Source organism: Natrix helvetica (assembly GCF_964273705.1).
Source record: "Natrix helvetica genome assembly, chromosome: 2".
Lineage (NCBI taxonomy): Eukaryota > Metazoa > Chordata > Lepidosauria > Squamata > Natricidae > Natrix > Natrix helvetica.
The window spans coordinates 268,377,957-268,403,325 of record NC_138552.1 but is presented as its reverse complement, the minus strand read 5'-3'; the positions used below and the strand labels follow the sequence as shown (position 1 = coordinate 268,403,325).

The 25,369-nt window shown below is 42.0% G+C and overlaps 1 protein-coding gene across 1 annotated transcript in view; it reads left to right on the top strand.

The window, feature by feature from the left end:
• Window positions 1-25,369, top strand: part of EPHX2 (epoxide hydrolase 2) — an 84,591-nt gene that overhangs the window by 46,741 nt on the left and 12,481 nt on the right. The window contains exons 11-16 of the mRNA XM_081944311.1: window positions 5,192-5,277; window positions 8,490-8,601; window positions 17,307-17,381; window positions 19,463-19,511; window positions 21,118-21,220; window positions 22,598-22,667. Of these exons, the coding sequence (XP_081800437.1) occupies window positions 5,192-5,277; window positions 8,490-8,601; window positions 17,307-17,381; window positions 19,463-19,511; window positions 21,118-21,220; window positions 22,598-22,667 (495 nt within the window). The remainder of the gene's footprint in view (window positions 1-5,191; window positions 5,278-8,489; window positions 8,602-17,306; window positions 17,382-19,462; window positions 19,512-21,117; window positions 21,221-22,597; window positions 22,668-25,369) is intronic.

Here is a 25,369-nt window from a genome sequence, read left to right as displayed (position 1 = left end):
ACTTGCCAGCTAGCTTGCATTTGTGTTGGTTGCAGCATCTTGGCATCATAACTGGCATCATGAAACGGTATACGGTTTCCTGCCTAGCCAGGGGGTTGGACTAGAAGACCTCCAAGGTCCCTTCCAACTCTACTATTGTATTGTATTGTATCATTGTAACTTCACGATGTGAGACCTCCCCAATTAGCTTCTAACAAGCAAATTAGGAAAGCCAAATTTGCTTAGCAACTATGTGATTCTCTTAACAATCACATTATTCACTTAACAAGCATGGTTGCAAAAACCATGTGATTATTCCCTTAGTGACCCCATCGCTTAGAAACCGAAATCCAGTCCAAATTGTGATTGTAAGGACTATTTGTAATTTGAATGAGGCATATTATTTTAGATTAGGCTGCACCTTCCATTTAAATAAGAACATTATATAACAGGGTTGTTGTACTTTTCAGCTCTTTTTCCAAATTACCGATAATGTGGAAATTACTCTCATTTTATATATTTTTTTTAATTTTTGCTTCATAGTGAGTTAAAGTTTTTCACCAAGAGCTTTACTTCCCCATTCACTCATGCTCTCAAAAAAGACGGAAGAGCACTTACGAGTTTTTAGAAAAGATCCAGATATCATACATTCTGTTCCCTATTAATTTGGAGCTGCTTTTTCATCCCCCCCCCCCCGCCCCTTCTGACAGAATGCAGGGGTCCAGCTGTATATGAGTATACACAAATGGGCAACACTCTACAAACTGGACTGGAGGAATAAATTGTTTAAAACAATTTTTTAAAATGAATGTTCAGCTTGGAGTGTTAAAATATGCTTTTAGGTGAAATAAAAACCACATCAATTCCATAAGTACTACATCAATTTCCAAACAGTAATAGATCTAACTTGGGAGTGGAAGGGAGGAGGGAAATGGATGGCTTTGTTCCATTTTCTTTTTTACTCATTTATATTTGTCTTTCACGTGTGCTTTCTTATTGCTTCATTTATTACTCAAATACATCTAAAAATAATACATTCCAACATGAGAAAAACGTTTTGTTAATCTAGGCATCAAACCATGTTTTGTGGATTAGAAGATGAAGAATGTTTGGAGGACTTGAAGATATTTTTTCTAAAATAGTTCTTACTGCTTGTCATAGTGGCTCTAGTGCAGGGGGGGGTGTCAAACCTAAGGCCTGTGGGCCAGATCTGACCCACGGGATGCTTAAATCCGTGGGACTGGCCTGAATATAGCAATGACCCATGGTTCCTCTGGCAGCCAAAATGGGACAGGGAGGGGGGAATGTGGGCTCCTGTACTCTGTTTTGGCTGGCAAAGTGCTGCAGGAGATCAGCCAGGCCCCCCCAGGCCCCATTTTGGCTGGCAGGGTGGTACAGGATGCGTCCGTCCCATCTCCTTCCCTTCCCAGCACCTGGCCTGCGGAAGAGAAATACAATGCTGATCTGGCCCTCGAAGAAATCCAGTTTGACACCCCTGATCTAGTGGATCTTATGTATTTTCCAACTGCTTTGCTTGTCATTCACCCCCTTTAGCTTGTATGCTGTCTTTTTTTAATTGCTGCTACAGAAGCTTGCATCATCTCATTTGTTGGTATGCAATTTGTACAAAGCACAAAGCAGTGCAAGGGTGATGATGAGGTGGAGGAGAAGGAAGAGGTGGTAGTGGTGTTTGGTAGTGCCTTCAGGATTAACCATCTTTATTAGGGCATAGATATTGACTAACCTTAGTACGGCTCAGCTTAGGTTAGGGCATAGTTTTTCCATGAGCAATAGCTCAGAAGGAGAGGAAGAAAAAGAACATTCGCAGCTCTAATGGAAGGTGTAAGATCGACACCATGGTAAATTGTGTGCTGCGTGAGCAAATTCCACTATGTAGGTTGTGTTGGACATCTGTTCTACCTCACAGTTAAAAGAATAAAAGTAGGAGTTCTTTTATAAAACTGAACTTCAAACCTTCCAGTGCTGTAGTAGTACGCTGAAATGCTTTGCTATCTTTTGAACTTTCTACTCTTTTTACTTCTCTGCCAAATTATAAATTGCTGAAAAGGCCAACCCAGTTTCTCTCTTGCAAGATGCTAATGTCTCTCTCTGCATTGTTAAAAGCAAAGAGGGGAGGTGTTTTCTGATGGCTGTGATTTTTGTGTGTGTGTGTAGCTTCCTTCACTGGGAGAGGTTAAACGTTTCTGACTGCTCTCAACTAGAGTGGGTGATACAATGGCCTGTCACATGTTTTGCCTATAGAATCCCCAAATTCAGTTGTTGGTATCTCAAGCTGTTAGGATCTGGCAGTACCTTGATTTGAATGACCTCCCTACATCCTAGGTCCCTGAGAGTCAGGGCTAGAAGGTGGACAATTATTTTGACAGTTTATAGTTATAGTTTATTTAATTTATAGACCGCCCCCTCTCCCCGTAGGGACTCGGGGCGGTGTACAGACCATTCATAATCAAAACAATAAAAATGACATAAGACATGGAACATAAACAACTCACACGCACAGTCTGTTATAAAATCCCAAAACCAATTTAAATATTAAGAACAATTTTAAAACCCGTTAAAACCCCAATATAAAATTTAAAAAACCATCCAGGAAGGTTTGAATAGATGTTAAATACAGTTACGATTATGGTTGTAATTAGGCCAGACCTGCTACTCGAAACAGGTGGGTCTTGAGTTTCTTGCGGAAGGAGCGGAGATCAGAGGTGGTTCTAATATCGGGGGGGAGGTCGTTCCAGAGGGTTGGGCCCATCACAGAGAAGGCCCTACTCCTAGGCACCGCCCGCCCGCACTGTTTAGCGGATGGTACCCGGAGGAGGCCCTCTCTGTGAGAGCGGATTGGTCGCAGGGATGTATGGGGTAGAATGCGATCCCGCAAATAACTAGGTCCCGAGCCATGGAGCGCTTTGAAGATGACGATCAACACCTTGAAACGCACCCGAAAGGCCACAGGTAGCCAGTGCAGCTCGCGCAGGAGAGGTGTTACATGGGAGTACTTAGTACTCCCCATAATAACCCACGCGGCTGCATTCTGGACCAGCTGGAGCCTTCGGGTGCATCTCAAGGGGAGCCCCATGTAGAGGGGCTTCTACAGCAGGTGTCAAATTTGATTTCATTGAGGGTAGCATCAGGGTTGTGTTTGACCTTGGGAGGTCGGGGTGGGCGTGGCCAGCTCAATGTCACTCGTGGTGACCTAAGCACTCTGCCAGCAAAAACAGGCTCCTGAGCTCCGTTTTCAGCTGTGACAGCCTCCTACAACCCTCACTGGCAGAGGGTTTCAGGAGGCCGTCGCAGCCAAAAACGGAGCTCGGGAGCTTGTTTTCGCTGACAGAGGCACTGCGGGCCGGTCCTTCACTGTTTCTAGGATGGCCCCACAGGGGTGTTTAGATCCAGGCCCCGGGCCTTGAGTTTGGCACCCCTGTTCTACAGTATACAGACATGCTATATTCCTCGATTTCCAAATGGGCAGGAAGAATACATAAGGACAGAGAGGGTTGGAGAAGATTTAGATTCAGAAAACTATGGATTTGCCAGGAATCTATTAGTCTGTTGTTTGTAGGATATGGTTGAAATGAGCTTCCTCCACAGGTTGGTTACACCTCTCTATCCTGGGCAGCTGCAGAGTTTAACCTTTTGGCCAGAAGTGGTATTCAGCAGGTTCTGACCAGTTCTGGAGAACCAGGAGTGCAAATTTTGAGTAGTTCAGAGAACCGGTAACCTCTGACTGGCCCTGCCTCCATATATTCTCTGCCTCCCAAGTCCCAGCTGATCTGGAGGAAATGGGGATTTTGCAGTATCCTTCTCCTGCCTCCAAGCCATGCCCACCAAGCCACACCCACAGAATCAGTAGTAAAAAAAAAAAGGATCCCACCACTACTTTCGGCTCATCCTAGTTTCCTAAAGAAAACTCTTTATTGAGCAAGTAATGAACTTTGTGGAACTCGACGCATCTCTTTTTGCAATAAGCAAGGAAAGAGATTGGAGGAAGAATAGCTGAGCATGAGGCCATATCTTGTACAAACAGATGGTGCTTAAAAGCAAAAAATTGTCTTTCAAGTAAAGTGAGGGGTTGATGCTCAGAATTAGATTTTTTTCCCCCTCCCATCTCTTCTTTTTCAAAGTAATTCGGCAGGCTGCTTCCATTAAGTTAAGTGACTGAACGAATGTGTGAAGGCATCCTATTTAGTAACCTCAATCTAAAAATGCATTTTCCCCCCTTGAAGTGAAATAGTAGCTTAATAGCTGGAACTTTGTGCTTTGTCCTCCCTTTTCCATTGAAATATAGCACCAAAGTAATACTAATTCCCCATTTATGTAAGACAAAAATCACATTTTTTGTCTGGCTGAAACCATTGGTTAAATTGCTATGATATCGTCAAAAGTTCCAGCCTCTGGGGAGGAAAGATCATAATAAAACATTGGTAAAAAGGAAAGAGGCAAGCGAAGAAACTCACCCTCGTACAAACGAAAACAGGATCTTGAAAATTTTAAGTTATAAGGTATTAATCACAATTAAGCAAACCAGAAACTGCTGGTATTTGCAATTTGCAATCCTGGGCACAGTAAATTGTCTGAGTTCTCAAACTTTGGTGGCCTGTATCCATATGGGAAAGGTTGAGATTCTATTGCAGGTCCTCTCATAAACAGGCTGTCATCTTGTACCTGGCCAGTCAAGAAATCCTGTTTAAAAATATGAAAATGAAATTTTAAAAATGTTTATCATTAAGGAATTTGAATATCATGTTGCTTAAGTTTATCATTTGGAGGGAGGGGGTGCTGGGCATAAATGGGCTGCAGCTGCCGGCAATATACATTATGTAGATATGAAAAGAAAAAAGAAGAGGGAGGGAGGGAGAGAAGGAAGGAAAGAGAGAGAGAGAGAAGAAAGAAAGAAAAAGAAAGAAAGAAAGAAAGAAAGAAAGAAAGAAAGAAAGAAAGAAAGAAAGAAAGAAAGAAAGAAGATCTGTGCTTATGGGAAGACATGAACACCAGAGGTGGTATTCAGCTGGTTCTCTCTGGTTCAGGCGAACCCATAGCGGTGGTTGTGGGAGGCTCCGTCCACCCGCCCCAACGTAATATGCAAGCATTGCGCATGCTCAGAAGGTGCTCGCACTCACATTTGCGAACCGATAGGGAAGGTAAGTGATCCCACCACTGATAAACACTGAATTTATCCTATTTTTTTTCTTTCTAGAGCATTGTTCAGGCGACATTCATTGGTCATGATTGGGGTGGTTCCACAGTGTGGAATATGGCTCTCTTTTACCCAGAGCGGGTCAAGTAAGTTAATTTCTCTGTGACATTTGCAGGCGATATATATATGATAGTGATGGAACAAACACCAAACAGTGCTCATCACCTGGAGTTGTGAGTAGAAATACAGTACATAATTCAGTGCTATGTCTTACACTATATAGTACATACTTAACCTTAACAAAATTAAATATGTGGGTAGATGATCTTTATTTGCTACCTTTCACCCTTTTTCCCATCAAGTTCCATTTTTATTTCTTTTTAAATTTAATCAGAAGAATCCATGAAAATGTCATAAGTCTCCTGTTAATGACTTGTCAGATTTTACCTTCCTTCTCCTTTGTCCATTACTTTCTGAGCCATTTTGATTTTGTCTTCATTCATCTGTCTAAATAATACATTTCTAGTCATCTTGGTTTGTCTCTCAGTCATTGTATTTTTTTAAATTCCATTTCATTGGGTCCTGTTACCTACTTCCTTTTGCCTAATCAACATTTTATTATATTTATATTCCACTTTTACTCAAAGAAATTATAGTCATCTGCGATTGATTTATATGTTAAACTAGCTAATAACCCGGAGTTGCCCGGATAGTTTTTTAAAGGGGGAAAATGTCCAGACCAAACGTAATTTCTAATGTTGGATTTCCTCCCTTACCAGTGGGAGCCCCCTTGTGGAGTTCTGTGAAGCCATTACTGTGGCAACTCCACTGCACTGTACAGTAGAAGCCATTTAAAGGCACAACAGGCTGCATTTTAACAGAACACGCACCCTGAGTGGTGTTAGGGGCGGTGTCTTACCCCCACAGTATTTTTTCCCAGAGAGTAAGTCATCTATGTACCAAGTTTGATTGAAATTGCTTGAGGTTATGCTGGAACATACACAGAGTTATTTATAGAGAGAGATTTAGATCCCAACTGTCTTCCAAGAGCTCAAAGTGGAGTATACAACATTCTTTTCCTCAATCTCTCCCATCCCACAACAAGAAACTGGGAATAGACTTGAACCTGTGACTTTCTTCTAAGCCTAGTTCAGTTATTTTAATCACTGTCCATATTGACTCTCCCTCTATTCTTTTAGAACTTATAGAGATATCTGCAGGGTCTCTAACTTCTGTTTGTCTCCATCACACTTCCCACTATGTTTAGTTAATGTATTGCCTTGCTGTGATACTCTTGTCACGAACATGATTGTATGAAGGTTTTAATGCACTAATCCCTGCCTTTCCCAGCCTGGTGGCTCCAGATGTCCTAGCACTGTGATTCTTAGAATATCATTCTGTACAACTGAAAGCCACTGAGTTGGGAAGCACTATATTAATATATTTTCTGTCACCCCTTCTGTCTCAAGTAATTCTTTGGATACACTTCAGGGACGTGCAGTCAGGGGAGGCAGGGGAGGCAGAGCCTCACCGCTCTCATCATGAAAATAAAAAAAAGGGGGAAAGGGAAAAGGCGCTGAGGAGCCTTCTGCACACGTGGTCCGGGAATGTGTGCAGGAGGCTCCTCTAGCCTCAGCCTCCCTCCTGCACATGTGGTCCCATTCCCCACCTTCCTGAGTCAACATGAAGGGGACCGTGGAGCGTGAGCCGTGGTCCCGTGGAGTGCGCTCCGTGGTCCCCTTCATGTTGACTCAGGAGTCAGGAAGGAGGGGAATGGGACCACGTGTGCAGGAGGCTGAGGCAGCTTAATCCTCCTGCACACGTGGTCCCATTCCCTGCGTTCCTGAGTCAACATGAAGGGGACTGCGGCTCGCGCTGATGACGTCACCAGCCTCACCAGCCATAAACCTCACCGCACGTCACTGCACTACATAGAGTGATAATTCTTATCTCTCCTTCTGATGGGATTTTGTCTGTTAATAAAGATAATAAAGAAAATACTGGACTGTGCAGAAATGAACAGGTTAACTGAGAATAAAGGATAAAGAGGAATTGATGTACTTCAGGACATGGGGGCGATTTTATGATTGGTTAGGAAAGGAATATGAACAAAAGATTACAGATTAAGTAACCCAGATGACACACTATTAAGCAAAGAGGAGGGGAAGGGAAAAATAGGAAAGTATTAATATACAAATATACAGTCAAAAGATGACGTATGTGAAACACTTACTATGAAAATAAAATGTGGAAGAGGGAATCTATTTTTATGTAAATAGAGAACTGGATTTACTTGAATCCCACCCCGAAAATCCATCAGAGTGAAGAAGAAGAAGAAAAGTAAATAGAACAACGGAAAGAGGGAGAAAGGAGAGGGAAAGAAGAAAGGGAAAAGGAGAGGAAGTAAGGAAGGGGTAGTAAGAGTAGGAGAGAGGGTAGGAAGGAGAAGAAGAGAGGAGGAGTGGGGGAGAGGGAGGGGAAGAAGAAAAGAGAAAGGAGAGGAGGAAAGAAGAAGGTAGAGAAGGAGGTTGGGAGGAAAGGAGACGGAAGAAGTAGGGTTGTTGTAAAATACTGTATTTTCCGGAATATAAGACACACCTTTTTCCCTCAAAAAAGAGGCTAAAGATCTAGGTGCGTCTTATACACTGAATACAGCATTTTTGCCTCCCAAGACACCGCCCCCTTCACCAAAATGGCCTTGCATAGCCTATAGGAAGCTTTCAGAATGCTCTTGGGGGCTGGGGAGGGCAGAAATGAGCGAAAAATGGGGCAATGTTTGCTCAATTTTGCCCCAGCCCCCAGGAGCACTCTACAAGCTTCCTAAAGACTATTCATGCCCTGTTTGGGGGAGGAGATGGGGCTGTTTTCACGAAAAACGGGCCATTTTGGGGAGGTCTGCAGAGTGAAAAAACCTTTTTTTTTAATTTGCCTCTTCAAAATCTTGGTGCGTCTTATACTACAGTGCGTCTTATACTCCAAAAAATATGGTAAGATGGATGTATGGGTGGCAGGAAAGCAGCCCCGATGATATTTTTAAACTTTTAAATGAATTGTGATAAATGTTAAAAGATAACACATAAATATTAACAGTTACTTATGAGAATGTATATTTGTGAATGTATACATGAGAAGAAAAAAAACTTTTAAAAAATTCTTCAATACTGTTAACTATCATTGATGCTTAATGTACGACAGTTAATTCTATTTAAGGTACCAAAAACACTTTTTAAATTAATTGTTTTTCTTGTTGTTGTAGCATCAGGCGTAGAGGGCTGCCTCTCTGGACTTATGCACTTTTGAATGAGACCCCTCCCCTCGCTTTTCATCCCCTCTTCCTAATATCTTGCTGTTGTTTTAGGGCAGTGGCTGGAATAAACACACCCTATTCACCTTCAAAGGCTGGAGTGGACATTGTGAAAAGGCTGGAAGCCATTCCTGTTTTTGATTATCAGTTGTACTTCCAAGAGCTAGTGAGTATTATAATAAGACACACATTTGTACTCCATAGGTGGAGGACTTAGGCTGTACTGGAATCCAAATTTGTAGTTATGATTGTCCCATCTTAATTGTGTCCTTTCTAAAGAATGATGACAATGAGTTTGAGATTGATCCTGACATATAAGAAATGGAACATGTGACCATGACTCATGATCAGAGGAAGAACAATAGAGTCTTCAAGGGAATCCTTAAATTACAGCCTTTTTGTCTCCCTCGTCAGATATCCTATATAGCAGTCAGCCAGTTTTAACACATAGTTATTGGTAGAAGTATATGTTATATATATTGAAGTATACTGTAGAAGAGCCAAGGTGGCCCAGTGGTTAGAGTGGAACAATGGAAATTGTTCTGCGCATGCGCAGAACTCAAACAAAAGATGGCAACGGTAGCGACCAGAGAACCAGTTTTGGGGCTTGGTCAGCCTGGGTCACTGCTGGTTCTGCAACCCAGGCCAGCATACCACTACCGGTTCAGCTGAACCGGTCCAAACTGGTAGGAATCCACTTCTGGGTACTGCAGACTACTTCAGCTGACTGTTAGCTGCAGTTCAGCAGTTCATATCTCACCGGCTCAAGGTTGACTCAGCCTTCCCTCCTTCCAAGGTGAGTAAATTGAGGACTCAGATTTTGGGGGGCAATATGCTGACTCTATAAACCGCTTAGAGAGGGCTGTAAAGCACCATGAAGCGGTGTATACTGTAAGTCTTAAGTGCTGTTGCTAAGTGTTGTTGCTACTGTAGAAGCATCTAGCTGACTTTGAATAATCTCAAATAATCTCAAATCTCATGGTGAAATCCACCTAGCAAAATAGTAGGACATTCCAAAGTTGTAAACTAGAGTAGGAAATAGAAAAAATATCCCCAGAGAAGGCCCCTCTAAATTGCCAAGGTTAGCTCTGTACTTATTTATTAGTGAACAAATTGTTTTTTTTAAGTCATATGATTCTGGCCTAACATATTTGCCATCCAACCTATTAATGTGGTCACCATGCAATTATGGAAGTTTCAGGATGGGGCCAGGTTAGGAAAGGCTGAGAATTCTGGAATGATGCTGTTTTAATATTTATTTGCTTTGTTTAGTAATACGTAAATATTATAATATCTCTCCCCATTAAACCGCTTAGAGAGGGTTCTAAAGCACTGTGAAGCTGTATATAAGTCCAAGTGGTATCGCTATTGCTAAATTAGTGGAATGACTTAAATGTTATCATTCTATTGGTACAGCTATAAATGAATCCCGATAAAAAAAGGAGGGGACTGAAACACTCCTTGTCCCCACAGCTCTCTACTTTACTGAAACTGCTAACCAATTTTATTTTGCATAATTTAGAACTTTTAGTACACTGGGCTGGAGGTTTTTTCTTGGCAGTGAATGTGTGTTGGCAAATTGTAAAAGAGAGATTTAGACCTGACAACTCAAGCCCAAACTTGCAAGGCTGCCATAAAATTCTTTTATTTTCCTTTTCTTTTTTGCCTAATTGTAATTTTTGCACACCACTGTAAAGTTGCTTCTCCTGCACAAAGTGCCCAGTTCTGTCCCAGAAGCCTGTGCCAGACTTGGCTATTCCTGGAAAAAAGAGAGAGGGTTCCCCCCCCCCCCCCCCATTTGAAAATGAGATTCTGATGGTTTCGGGGGGGGGGGGAATGGGGACATACGTAGTGAATCAGGTACATCTTCCCTTGTATTAAACAATGAGATAAGAAGAAACTTCTAGACAACTAAAGTGCATTGCCTTGTCATTTTTCTCGGTGCTTGCAATTTTAATTTAAATGATGAATTATTGAAACTGCCCAGTTGCTTCTCAAGTTTTCTTGATTGTTTTTATTAGGGCTTTCTTATGCAAATGGATCTTGGCTCCCAGATGTTGCTCCTCTTTGTGTCAGTGTGTGTATGGTTGCAGCACTGTTTGGCATCTAAGAAAGGTTTGTATCTCTTTAGCAGGGTTTCTCAACCTTGGCAACTTTAAGACACATGGACTTCAACTCCCAAAATTCCTCAGCCAGCAGGTTGAATCCATGGGTCTTGAAAGTTGGTAAGATGGAGAAATACTGCACTATAGGGGCTGCCCAACTCTACTAGCCACTTCAGTGTTTTGGGGAAAGTGCTAGTAATGTTAGCTAAGAATAGGCAGCTGATGGCCCATGAGTCTGATTCCAGCCTCCTGGTTCCCTAAGCAATTTAAAATTATGATCAATTGTGGTAAAATTCTGTTTTCAGTTATAAAGGAAACTTTTTCTAACACTTGTGAGAGTTGTCATGTCAGTGTTTTTAATGGATAATACATGTGAACATTACATTGTATAGATGTCTTATTCCTGCCATGCTCCCCTCCTCATTATCATCAGCATATAGATCAAATCTGCCTATTTCTTCCACAGTCCAGCAGAAAAAATGGAAGCAGAAAATAAGAATTGGCAAAACATTGAGTTTCTTGGAAAATATTAAATCTTGCTTGCCCATAAAATAATTTCAGAAAAATCACAGTTTAATGTTACATGTGAATACAATTTTTCTGGGTTTGCTTGCTTCTGTATTTGTTAAGAGAGGATTGTGATTTGGCTTTTGGGCATTGTTGAGAACAGGTTGTGGTATTAAATAACTTCATTTCTCCAGATCAGACTATTAATTCATTTACAGTACTATATGCCACGAATCCCTACTCTGTTGAATTCGCTACAACGGGGCTGGGCATCCACTACGTGCAGGCGCGCTGTGCGTGCATGCACACCCACTGCCCGCGAGGCTTCAGCTGCTTGGAGCGTCGCGCAGGTGCCGTATACTCCATTCTCGTGCACCAATGGCCCAATTGGGTCAAATACAGGTAAAGAGGGCAGGTAGGCCCTCCGGAGCACCGTACTGGAACGGTACCTGGTGCTCCCAGCAGGCACCTGTATGCCAGTACCAGGGCGCATCAGCCGTGACCCACCACTGTGGTTTACAAAAGAAAACATGGTAACCATGAATGCAGAGTGTGATCCTTAGTTCATAGAGCTAACCACTGCCAAGGGAAAACCTAAAGTCCTGGAGATGAACAGTCGAAATCAATGTTTCTCAACCTTGGCAACTTTTAAGATGTACAGACTTCAACTCCCAGAATTCCCCAACCATCTATATTGAAAGCCTATCTAAGTCCTCACTTGCATCCTATAGTCACATCTCATCAGCAATTCAGCTTGCAGAGTTAGAAAGAAATACTGCTGAGGCCGAGCGCTGAATCATAGCCCCACTAGGCTACAGAGTAATCTAATTTAGCTTTGCAAGAGAAGTCTCAATTAGTCAGAGATCAGAGAATGACGATATGGCTGCATTCGAGCAATTGAAAATTCGAGCCGATGCTTCTATCGGCCCAAAGAGACAAGGGGCTACAAATTTGTTTCTGACAGAGTCTATTTATTGAAGAATCTGATTGGCTTTTTTCTCCTCTGCTTCTTTTAAAATATACTAAGCATTTGGTTTAAAAGCGTATAATAATAATAAAGTGGAGGATTGGGGACAATGGGCAAACTCTGCTCTGAATAGCATTCCACAAGCATATATAATCATTTTTATGCATGGCCAAAAAAACCAAAGAACAAAGTGCAAGTATTGTTTTAAATATTGGTATAAGATAGAAGTTTAATAAATAAATTAAATGGATTTTTAAAATGATTTATTGATAAATATTGCATATAGTAAAACATTTTAAAACTCAAAGTCATTACTTTCTTAGTAAATAACTTGTTTTCATAGCCATGGTTAAAAAATTTACTGTCACCGCTGTAATTTTAGGATTTTTGTCTGATAGTTAAATTTAACTAAATTCAGAAAGGCATCCTCTTGGTCTTGATTTTAAAATAGGCCAGATAAATATCGTGCTGAAAATAAGTGCAATGAAATATGAGCCGCAGTTTCAAAGTCAATACCATTACAGGGACAATATATTTGAGAGATGGGAAACTTTTGAAATCTGCTATATATTTGACGGTGACACATTTAATCTGGCTTTTCAGAAGGATTTTTTACGTTTACTTATATGTAGCAATAGCACTTAGACTTATATACCGCTTCACAGTGCTTTACAGCCCACTCTAAACAGTTTAGAGAGTCAGCATATTGCCGCTAACAATCTCGGCCTTCATTTTACCAACCTTGGAAGGATGGAGGGCTGAGTCAATCTTGAGCTGGTGAGAATTGAACTTCTGGCACTCAGCAAAATTAGCCTGCAATATTGCATTCTAACCATTGCTCCACCACAGCTCCTGTAAACCACTGAGATAGAAATAGCTGAAAAGCATCACTGTAATTTATTCAAAAGGTCAGGGGTGAAGCCAGAGATTTGATTAGTAGAATATGTATAGGTCTTGCCTAGGTTGTCTGGGACTTGGGGCTCATGTGTTGGTATCAGGGATGTCTATAGAGTATAGTCAAATAAATTTAAATGATGGCCATAAATAACAAAACAATCAAAGCTGTGCCTGGTTTTTATACGTGTTTCAACAAAAAAACAGGTGTTTTGATTTCCCATTGTGGCTGTGTCCTCCTCCTCCTCCTCCTCTCCATACTCTGAAGATATACTTGGTTGGGATGGAATCCGGGAACAGCAAGTAAAATCTAGTTGTATTTAACTGACACAGATGATGCTTGCGCATACATTGTGTGGTACCTTAGAGTAGAGCTTTCAATAGCATTTAGCATTTAGACTTATATACGGCTTCATAGTGCTTTAAGACAGAGTTCTCTAAGCGGGTTACAGAGTCAGCATATTGCCCCCAATGATCTGGGTCCTCATTTTACCGATCTCAGAAGGATGGAAGGCTGAGTCAACCTTGAACCAGTCAGAATTGAACTCCTGCCTGCCGGCAGAGTTAGCCTGCAATACTGCATTATGCCACCAAGGCTCCTAAATATTCCAAAAAATAAAATAAAATGACTGTGAATAGCTCACTTCTCTTGGATAGAGAGAAACACTTGTTCATAAATGTGACATAAGTGCATGCATTCTTCTTTTCTAGGTCCAAATTACAAATTTGAGCAAACTTCTGAATCACTTACAAAGGCCAAAATTCTATGGAGAATAGAAAACAATGAAGTCTTTTTATATGATTAATGAGATTGTCAGGGGCCTATAAGGAAATATGACTTTCAGAAATGCTTTATGGAGATATTTGTATCTCAAAAATGCACATTTTTCTTCGTTTCCTTTTCTCTTTTATTACATTGGGTAAAATGAAATCAACAAAGGCGGCCAGTTGCCAAAAGGGTAGAGGCTGCCTTTTTTCTCAGATGGCAGCTGCACAAAAGTGAAGGGAGCTAAGAGGGGCCTCCAAAGTCTTGTGCTATAGAAATAGCCCTGCGCTTTAAATGGGGCAAGGAAAAGGAGATAAATTGACGTAGATAGGTTTAGATCCATTTGGAGAGGGGAAAATGCAGGAAAATAAAAAGATTCAAAGTCTTTCAATTATCATGCTAGTCAGTGGTGGGATCCTACCGGTTTAACAACCGGTTCGGTGATCACACACTTCTTTGCACCTGCTGCTCAGTTTTGAGAAAAAGTACCTTCTGCATTAATACAATACAATACAATACAATAGTAGAGTTGGAAGGGACCTTGGAGGTCTTCTAGTCCAACCCCCTGCCCAGGCAGGAAACACTATACTGTTTCAGACAAATAGCTATCCAACATCTTCTTAAAGACTTCCAGTGTTGGGGCATTCACAACTTCTGGAGGCAAGCTGTTCCACTCATTACTGCTGGGGAGGAAAACAGCTGAGGCACGGCAATCCGTTCTGCCGCGTGACTCAGCTGAGAAGACATAGGTGAGTTAAGCGCAGGGGCAGGTGGGCGGGCCCACTTCATCGTCAGAGAGAACCGGTTTGCCCCAGCTGATGGCCAGAGCTACTGATTCACCCGAATCCATCCGAACCAGTAGAATCCCACCCCTGATCCTAGCCAACATGTTGAGGTAGTCCTCGACATACAACAGTTCGTTTAGTGACTCTTCAAAGTTACAGTGGCATTGAAAAAAGGGACTTATGACTGTTTTCCACACTTGTGACCATTGCAGGATCCCTATGGCCATGTGATCAAGGTTCAGACGCTTGGCAACCGACTCATATTTATGACGGTTACAGCATCCTGGGATGATTTGATCACCTTTTGTAACCTTCTGAGAAGCAAAATCAATGGAGAAGTCAGATTTGCTAACAAGTGCAGTGATTCAATTAAACAACTGCGGCAAGAAAGGTCATAAAATGGGACAAAACTCATTTAACAAATGTCTCACTTAACAACAGCAATTTTGGATACAATTGTGGCTGCAAGTCGAGGACTACCTGTAACCTAGCAGTTCATGTGATTTGATTTGCTTTAAGGTTTGATTCCAATTTAACTTCTGGAACTTTAAGGACAATCAAAAGGAGGGGAGGTTATTGGAGATACTATCTTTTAGTAGAGTTGGAAGGGACCTTGGAGGTCTTCTAGTCCAACCCCCTGCCTAGGCAGGAGACCCTATACCGTTTCAGACAAATAGCTATCCAACTTCTTCTTAAAGACTTCCAGTGTTGGGGCATTCACAACTTCTGGAGGCAAGTTCCACTGATTAATTGTTCTAACTGTCAGGATACCACTAAAGTAAATGGAGAAGTTGGGCTGGAACCAGTTTAATCTGAATGCAGGGTTTGACAGTGATGCAGAGCTGTGGTGGCGCAGTGGTTAGAGTGCAGTACTGCAGGTTACTTCTGCTGACTGCTGATTGCCAACAGTTTGGCAGTTCAAGTCCCACGGGCTCAAGGTTGACTCAGTCTTCCATCTTTCCGAGGTTGGTAAAATGAAGATCCAGATTGTTGGGGGCATTCTGTAAACGGCTTAGAGAAGACTGTAAAAACTCTGTGAAGCGGTATATAAGTGCTACTGATATTGCTATTGAACTCCTCCTTCTGATCACCGTTCAAAATTCTTGGTACTACTTGCAAAAGCCCTAAATCAGCCCTGTCCCTATCTGGTATGTTAGATTTCAACCCTGTTGATCCAAAGGCCTTGCTGTGATTGAGATTTATTGAAGTTGAAGGACAAAACATTTGCAGGACATCCTCCAATACAAGCATTTCCAATCAACAGGATTCCTATATATCCTGTTATCAGAACTATTCCCTAAATTGGGAGTCCTTGTATATTCCTCCTTATATGTATTTTGGTGTGATAGCAATTCTCCCTGCTCCCCTTCCAATGTTCTTTTTTCCTTGTTGTGCCTTTGTCTTAGGCTGTGATACAGTGCTTCTCTTCTTTCTGAGGTCTTAATAGATGCCTTCTCCTTATTTTGCCTATTTGTTTTATAGGTTTATTTTGTTTATCACCCAGTGTTTGTATACTGCCAAATTATGAAAACTCTACTTGGCTCATAGACATAATAAATAAAAAAGCCATTTAAATCCTGCCATAGCACATAGATTGTAGCTAACAGCAGACAAAGTTTTCTGAATGTAGCCACTTATATAACTAACTGTGCCGGACAAGTGCTGCCAGATTTAAGGTTTGTAGAAACACACCAGGAAGGAGTATTTTGACGCAAAATCTTCTCAAAAGACTTAGTGACAACTGAACCATTGGGGGGGGGGGGATGAAATGAAAGAGGAATAGAACTGTATATCCTGAAAAAAGGAATAGCTGAAGAGTAACAATTTTTTTTAATGATTCCACCCATGGTATTTCAGTTAATGGTGCAAGTTTTCAGGGATGGGATCAAGTTGGTGGGAGGTAGGAGAAGATAGGAGTGATGGGATCTTCATACATCAATGTTTCTCAACCTTGACAATTTTTAAGATGTATGGACTTCAACTCCCAGAATTCTCTGCCAACATATCTGGCTAAGAGTTGAAATCTGCATGGTTTTTTTTTTCTTTTATAATAAAGTTTACTCATAAACACTTTTTTGAAAAACAGTGCGTTGTCAGGGTATACCATTCACAAATAAAAAAGACACCCCCCAAAAAAAGGAAGTATTAAACATTGTTATACAAGCTAATAACAATAATAATGATATAGTAACAATGGTAATAATATAACAAAAAAGCTTTTAGCTAGGTTTCTTCTTACATTAAAGTATTGTAATTATTTACCTTCTTGTTTTCAGTACTAGCATTTACGATCTTCCTTTTCTCTAATTCCTTCCTCTTGTTTCTAGCCATTCATAGAATTTATTCCAAATCATATAATATTCTGTATCTTCTTGAACTTTAATATTAAAGGTTAATCTAACCATTTCGGCACAGTCAAAACATTTTCGGATTACAGCCTCCTCTGGTGGGGTATTCACATTTTTCCAATATTTAGCATATATAATCCTTGCTGCTGTCAGTATGTGTAAAACTAAATATGTGGTCCCTTTATCATAGCCCTCTGGTAGTATACCTAGGAGACATGTTTCTGGTTTCAACTCAATATTCTCTTTGATTATCATTTCCAGCCAGTTTTGTATTTTTTTCCCAATATTCTCTTGCTTTACTACACATCCACCACATGTGGTAAAAGATATCTGGGGTCTGACTGCAGAAAGCAACGTGTTTTAAAGTCACTAATATTGAGAAACACTGTCTTAGATATTGGATGCTGGGTGCCGGAGGAGGGAGGAATATTCAACTCCTTGCATGCCCTCAATGAGCGATTCAAATAACCTTCCCTCCCCCCCCTCCCCCCCCCCGCAGGGAGTCGCAGAGGCTGAACTGGAGAAAGATATAATCCGAAGTCTGAAGATTATGATCCGATCTACCAGGAAGGAGGTCAGTCCTCTTGCATGAATGGTTTTGTCCCAAAGGAAAAGAAGAGATCTCAGATGGCATTGGATGCTAAAGTTCTGTAAAGAAGTACATTGGAAATGATGTTTTTGGACTAATTACACTCTTTAGCTTAGATTAGCACAAGTATAGCCAGAAATACATTTTTCAGATGTTCAGCATAGGAATAAGGAGGAGCAACCTAGAATGATTGGTATATTTCTGGTTAAGAGAACATTGAAGGTATTGGTTTCTCCATTTCGAAACAAAAACAACAGTCAAAATGTTTTATTCTTTAAATTAATCTTCAAAATAAAATGGTGAACCAAGATTCGATTTCTAAACAAAATGAGAATTTGGGCAGTTGGGGAACTGAAAACAGATTTCCAGGCTTAGCATATGTGGGTGGCATCACCTCTTCTTTATCTCCAACAGATGACTTAGACTTAGAACAGTGGTTCTCAACCTGTGGGTTGGGACCCCTTTGGGGGACGAATGACCCTTTCACAGGGGTCGCCTAAGACAGCGATGGCGAACCTTTTTTGGCTCGCGTGCCAGAAGTGGGGGGAGCGCAGGGGGGTCGTGTGCGTGCGTGCCGCACCCATAATGCAATGCGCGACCCCCAGTGCGCATGCGCGCACAAAAGGCTCTTCCCCCCCCCCATTTTTACATGCTTTTTTCACCCTCCCCAGGCTCCAGAGGCTTTATAGGAGCCTGGGGAGGGCGAAAAGAGCCTCCCCCCCCCCCCGGAGGCCCTCCGAAGGCTTCAGGGACCATCCGGAGGCTTCCCTGACGCCTTCGGAGCGCTCAAAACGACCCTCCGAGCATTTCCGGTTTGCTCGGAGGGTCTTTTTAAGCATTCCGAAGGCTTCAGGGAAGCCTCTGGACGGTCCCTGAAGCCTCCGGAGGGCCTCCAGGGGGGCGGGGGAGGCTCTTTTCGCCCTCCCCAGGCTCCTATAAAGCCTCTGGAGCCTGGGAAGGGCAAAAAATGGCTTTTATAAATGGTGAACTCAGCTGGCCAGCGCGCGCATGCGCACTGGCCAGCTGACAGGGCAGCACCTCGCGTGCCCTGACAAATGGCTCCGCGTGCCACCTGTGGCACGCGTGCCATAGGTTCGCCATCACTGGCCTAAGACCATTGGAAAACACATTTTCGATGGTCTTAGGAACTGAGACACCAATTTTATGGTTAGGGGTCACCACAGCATGAGGAACTGTATTAAAGGGTCGCGGCATTGGGAAGGTTGAGAACCACTGACTTAGAATGACTTTATTGTCACTAAATGTACACTAATCGGCATACATTAAAATGAAATTTTGTTGCATACAGCTCTCAAAGGGTCACCACTTCCAATATACACTACATAAACATGACTAAATAAATAAATACATAATTATGCCCATACCCACATATATGACACAGAGAAACAACACAGTCTAGTTCAGATGTATACATGTACATACAAGAAAAATGAATGTTGCAAGTTTACCAGACGGATGGCATAGGGAAGAAAGCTGTTAAAGAGCCTGCTAGAAATACTTCAAAACCTCCTCCCAGAGGGGAGCAACAGAAACAGACTGTAAAGTGTGTGGTGTGTGGGATCTCTAACAATGCTTTGAACTCTTTGAGTGCTTATAAGTGCTATGTGCTTGTGAATGACAGGAAGGGAGCTTCCTGTAATCTTCTTGGCTGTCCTTACTACTCTCTGAATGGACTTTCTATCTGAGGCACTGCTGCCACCAAACTAAACAGTGATGCAGTTCGTTAAAAGGCTCTCGATTGTGCCTCTGTAAAAAGTGGCCAGGACAGAAAGAGAAAGATAATGCTGTAGTAGTGAGCTCAGGAGAATTTGATATAAAGAGTAGTGCTACTTGGCTGCTAATGCTGCATGAATTACACAAATTTGATTTAATTGGCACAATATTACACCAAATGCAAAATTAAGGACTTCCTGGATTAAAATCAGTTTAACCACTGAAATAAAAACTGGCTCAATGTTTCTTCATGGCTCAGTTATCAGCCGTCTCTGATCTGCTCTAAGGTTTCTCAATGTTGCCACATTTCATTCAAAACGTTTTCTTTACAGGATAAAATGGAAGGACCTTCTCTTAGTACAGCCGGAGTTAGGAAGCGAGGTAAGACATTGCAACCCCCACATCAATGGAGGTTAAATGCTAATAATTTCAATGTTTTAAAAAAATGGGATGAGAAAATTCTAGAAATCCAGAACTATAGACTAGCCTGGGAAGTTGAAAATCATCCGAGAAGATGGTAATGGCAAACTACATCCACATCCGGAATGGAATGGAATGGAATAGAATAACAGCTGAAAGGGACCTTGGAGGTCTTCTAGTCCAACCCCCAGCTTAGGCAGGAAACCCATGGACACAAGAATTTGACCTGAGAGCATATTTTACCCTTTATTTTAAAAATTATTCTCTTACCACATTGAAAATCGCAGTTAGCAGTGACTTCTGTACAAGTTCTAAGTGCTGCAATCAAACCTTTCGGGGAGCACAGTTGTGCCTTCTTATTTAAATAATGTTACTTTACTGATGCTGCCTTAGGAAGTCTAACAATTCAGGTTTTTACTCTGAATCAGAGTGTTTCATGCATTGAAATAGGTATCAAGACAATCTGATCCAGTGCTAGGAGAGGGCACTTGCATTTTGGCTTCTACCTTTTGCAGGGAAGCCTTTTATCTGTTCTAAGGAGCCAAGCGCATTGGACAGCTCGGCCAGGAATGCTTTTTGCCTTTGTATCAGTGCCAGATGTTGGAATTAAGATTGCCGGGAGAAATATCAGCAACATCAGGTGCGCAGATGATACCACTCTAATGGCAGAAAGTGAAGAGGAACTAAAGAGCCTCTTGATGCGGATGAAGAAGGAAAGTGCAAAAGTTGGCTTGAAACTCAACATTAAGAAAAGATCATGGCATCTGGCCCTCTCAATTCCCGGCAAATAGATGGGAAGGAAATGGAAGTAGTGATAGATTTTATTTTCCTGGGCTCCAAGATCACCGTAGATGGGGACTACAGGCAAGAAATTAAAATGCCCTAGCTCCTAGGTAGGAAAGCTATGGCAAATCTAGACAGCATACTAAAAAGCAGAAACATCAACCTGCCAACAAAAATGTGTATAGTCAAGGCTATAGTTTTCCCAGTTGCAATTGATGTCTATGAAAGTTGGACCATAAGAAAGGCTGAGTGCCAAAGAATTGAGGCCTTTGAACTATGGCGTAGGAGAAGACCCCTGCGAGTCCCCTGGACTGCAAGGCGATCAAACAGGTCAATCCTAGAGGAGATCAACCCTGACTGCTCTTTCGAAGGTCAGATCCTGAAGATGAAACTCAAATACTTTGACTACCTAATGAGAAGGAAGGACTCACTGGAGAAGAGCCTAATGCTGGGAAAGATTGAGGGCAAAAGAAGAAGGGGACAACAGAGAATGAGGTGGCTGGATGGAGTCACTGAAGCAGTTGGCATGGGCTTAAATGGACTACAGAGGAAGGTAGAGGACAGGAAGGCCTGGAGGATCATTGTGCATGGGGTCGCGATTGGTTGGACACGACTTTGCAGCTAATAATAACAATAACAAATATTGATACTAAGCATGAAGTTTTAAAAAGTGAAGGGGTTTATTGAAAAAGAGCTTTCTAGCTAAGATTTTTAAGGTCTCATAGTTTACACCTGAGGCAGCAATACTGCAGTATTTCTCATTCCAATCTTTTCTGTGATGCAGGGGGGCTGTTTGTGGGACTTCCTGAAGATACACCTCCAAGTTCTCTTCTTCCAGAGCCAATCCTCCAGTACTATGTACAACAATTTAAAAAATCTGGATTCAGGTAATGTAGCTTTGGGTGTGTTCATTTTGGTTTTATTGATGTGCTCAATACCCATATTATTTACACTGAAGCAATGATTTGCCAATTTCATTGCTGGAGACAATGAATGGTGGTGGCCACTAGAATATATATGGGCAAATTTACGTAAGAGGCAGCGTTCTGTTACATATTTGCTGAGAACAAACCACAGGGAGTGATAAAGCATCTTCTCAAAAGAGGGAATATCTGACGGATGGGCTTCAAAAATTTTAGCAAGGAGTTCTCTGTCCAGTTGTTGGGTGGGCGTGGCCATGGTGGGCGTGGCCTAGTCAGCCTCCTGCGCCATTGGGGGGGGGGTTGGTTTATACCCACCCCGGGCTCCGGAAGCTTTCGTCAAACCTCCGGGAGGGAGAAAACAGCCTCCTCAGGCTCTGGAGGTCCTCTGGAGGCCCGTTTCCGGCGTTCCCAAACTTCTGGTAGGCCCGTTTTTTGCAGTCCCCAAGCCTCCACGTGTGCCCTGTAAATACCTGCATCCAAAACAGGTTGTGTAGGGACTCCTGGGAGGGGCAGGGTGGGCAGGGCCAGCTAAGAGTGGGATTTGGGGGTTCTCCAAACCGCACAGAATCTTAGCTAGAGGTTCTCTCAAACCCCAAGCAGCCTGCGCCTGATCTACAACTGTTGAGCTGTGGAGAAGAGAGAGAAATGGTAGAGATATTTAAAAAAAAAAAAACAGGAACTCAAAAGCTCTCATAAAATTATTTTCAGCCAATGTCTTTTAAATTTGAATGGCAGTTGGTTTTAATCCATGCAAGGGATAACTAAAACTGATTGCATGTGCAAATGCATACAATGCTTGTTTAAATGTACCTTCAGATTTCCTTCCTCTTTATTTTTGCTCCTGACTTTTTTTCTCTTCTCTGCCTATCACTTCCTTGAAGCAGGAAGCCGACCTAACCAGGCGTTTTTAATGCAATGCAGAAGTTTGCAGTTCTGTTGGGGGGTGAGAGGTGAGAGGAGAGCTGAGAAATGACAGGTAGCAGCGGCCAGAAAAGTTTTCTTTGCTCCCAGTGTCAGAAAACTGCAAATGTATCTCTCCAGTGTTACTGACCATGAGTGAGGTGGTGGGAAATTGCCTTAGCTACACATGCTTGTATTGGGAGGACTCCACATTTGGCACAGATGTTAGAATATTTATGACTGGGAGAGACATGGTAACAAGGTCAGCCAATAAATAGGCATAGCAACTAAGTCAGCCAGTGGGAGCTTAAACAGATCTGAGCCTGTGCTGAGAATAGAAACTGAAATAAAGTGGCAGTAGACGCTGACAGGAGAAGTTTGGTGGTGGCCCAGAAAAATGTATGCTAAGTCCTGCTTTTTTTCTTTTTCTGCCTCTTTCAGGCGTCCACTGAACTGGTACCGAAACCTGGAAAGAAACTGGTCTTGGGGTGCTTCTGCCCAGGGCAGAAAGGTGAGGGTTGAAGGGAGTATTAAGCAGATTTGGACTTTCGGGATGGAAACTCCCATAATGGTTCTTTTTGAGTTTTTTGCATTGCACAGAGCTCAGAAACTTCCCACAAAAACCTTCTAACTCTGAAATAGATCCCATCACTTTCTCCTGAAAAAGTTAATCATGGCCAACCTTGACTGATGTTGAGTAGAGTCAGATATGGTTAATACATGGATGAGGGAACTCCAGGAAATCCCAAGGTAATACCTTAGGCTGGGAAGGAGAAACAAAAATCGGAAGGTAGTTAATGACACACCAGTTCCATATTATTGCTAAGAATGTTACAAAGACATACCTAAAAATCTGGCTCAGTTCAAGAGATACATTGACCTTCCCTGAAGGATCATAAGTTAACGGCTCTTGCCAGAAATGAACAAGGCTGAAATGAAAAATTGATCTAGCCATCCCACACTGTTGTATTGTTTTGTTTTTGTTTTCACACACAAATACTACCCCTAGCTATTCACACAAATGTGTAGATATTAATACATATTTCTGTGATTTATATTGGGGAAATTTTTGTTCATTCCAATCAAGGTTTTTTCCCTTCTTTCTTTCAGTGCATGCTGCAGGCAATGCACTCCTTTCCACTGTGGTATAAAGCAGCCCTTAGACTTATAATTTCATGTACCAATATTTAATAACTTTCTATTTACTCTCCTTGCATGGGTTCTTTACATGTTTCCTTCCCAAACTCTTGGATGTCAAACTTGGTTCAAGTTACCCAGCGATCTTCATGTGAACTGAAAGATTCAATAGCAATAACACTTAGACTTAGATACCGCTTCACAGTACTTTACGGCCCTCTCTAAGCGGTTTACAGAGTCATTCATAACTGCCCCCAACAATCTGGGTCCTCGTTTTACCCACCTCGGAAGGATGGAAAGCTGAATCAGCCTAGAGCCTGGTGAGATTCAAACTGCCAAATTGTTGGCAGCTGGCAGCCAGCAGAAGTAACCTGCAGTACTGCACTCTAACCACTGCGCCACCGCAGCTCAAATCCCAACTGTCCTGTTCTTCAGCCAATCCTAAATTGCACTTTCTGTACTATTACCATTTTTATGATGTACAGTAATTAAAAGCAGTTATCTATTTCCCATAAAACATTTCAAAGCTGTTATAGACTGTTTTTAACAATCTCACTCTAGGCTGTGCATCAATCAAGATTAAAAGCTAATGTCTTTTCCAGGAAAGTCCCACATTCAGTTTAATCAGATGCTATTATTTGGATTCTCTCTTTACTCTGAATCATATTTCCAGCCTTGGTTGCAAGTGCAAATGCAAAAATATAAAATGGTTAAGAAAAAATAAAACAATAAAATTGAATGAAAGCTGCCTTTACCAATTGCACACCTTAATAGCCAGGGATATGTGGATTCTGAAGTTATAAAAGCAGTGTAAGTTCTCTACCTAGCAAACCCTTAATCATCTCATCAGCATCCCTCTTTGTCAAGCTACAAGATTAAGCTATTGTTTGGAATGACAAGAAGCTGTCATGGGGACGAGTTGAGCTTGCTTTGTCCCTGTGCCTTCTGCCGAAAACATCCTTCATTCATGTAAGAGTTACAGTATTGGATTCCTGCAGGGATAGGAAATCATTTTGAATTAGTGGGTGAAGTCGAAATGCTGACAGCATGATGGGGAAATGATTGCCATGGCTTGTTTATTCACAAAATGGTGCCACATTGAAGTTGGTTATAAAACGTTCTGTGAAGAGAAATTTGGGAGGGGGCTCTACATTCTGAACATAAATGTTTTATTCTGACTCTACAGAATGATCTTTAGCACCCCATCTAGCTTTTACCTTTTATTGGAAATAGTAGGCATATTTTCAGACACGGCACTAGGTATGGTGACACGTAATTTTGCTGACCTTTGGATTACTGACTCATTAAAGCAGAGTTTACTTTTTTAGTCACACCTCAGCCGGAAAAGAGATGGGGGTGTTTGAAGAAAATAGCTGAGAGGAGCAGTGCTCATGTGAGATCCAGATCACTTCTGAAATTTTCAAAGGCTCTACAGCAGGGTGTCAAACTCAAGGCCCACAGGCCAGATCCGGCCATGGTGTGGTTCGATCTGGCCCGCAGGGCTGACCTGGAAACAGCAAAGGACTGGCCCACAGTGCCTCTGCCAGCGAAAATGGAGCTTGGAAGCCTGTTTTATCTGGCAGAATGCTTGGGCCACCACAGACGCCCCCGACACAAGTGAGGTCGAGCTGGTGGCCCATTCTGGGGGGGGCGAGCTCAAACACATCCCTGATGCAGCCCCCAATGAAATCGAGTTTCTTTCAATGCATGCTGCAGGCAATGCACTCCTTTCCACTGTGGTATAAAGCAGCCCTTAGACTTATAATTTCATGTACCAATATTTAATAACTTTCTATTTACTCTCCTTGCCTGCCCGTTGAAAGATTCTAAGAATCTTGAAGTAATTTTGATGGGTTCTTTACATGTTTCCTTCCCAAACTCTTGGATGTCAAACTTGGTTCAAGTTACCCAGTGATCTTCATGTGAACTTAAAAGATTCAATAGCAATAACACTTAGACTTAGATACCGCTTCACAGTACTTTATGACCCTCTCTAAGCGGTTTACAGAGTCATTCATAACTGCCCCCAACAATCTGGGTCCTCATTTTACCCACCTCGGAAGGATGGAAAGCTGA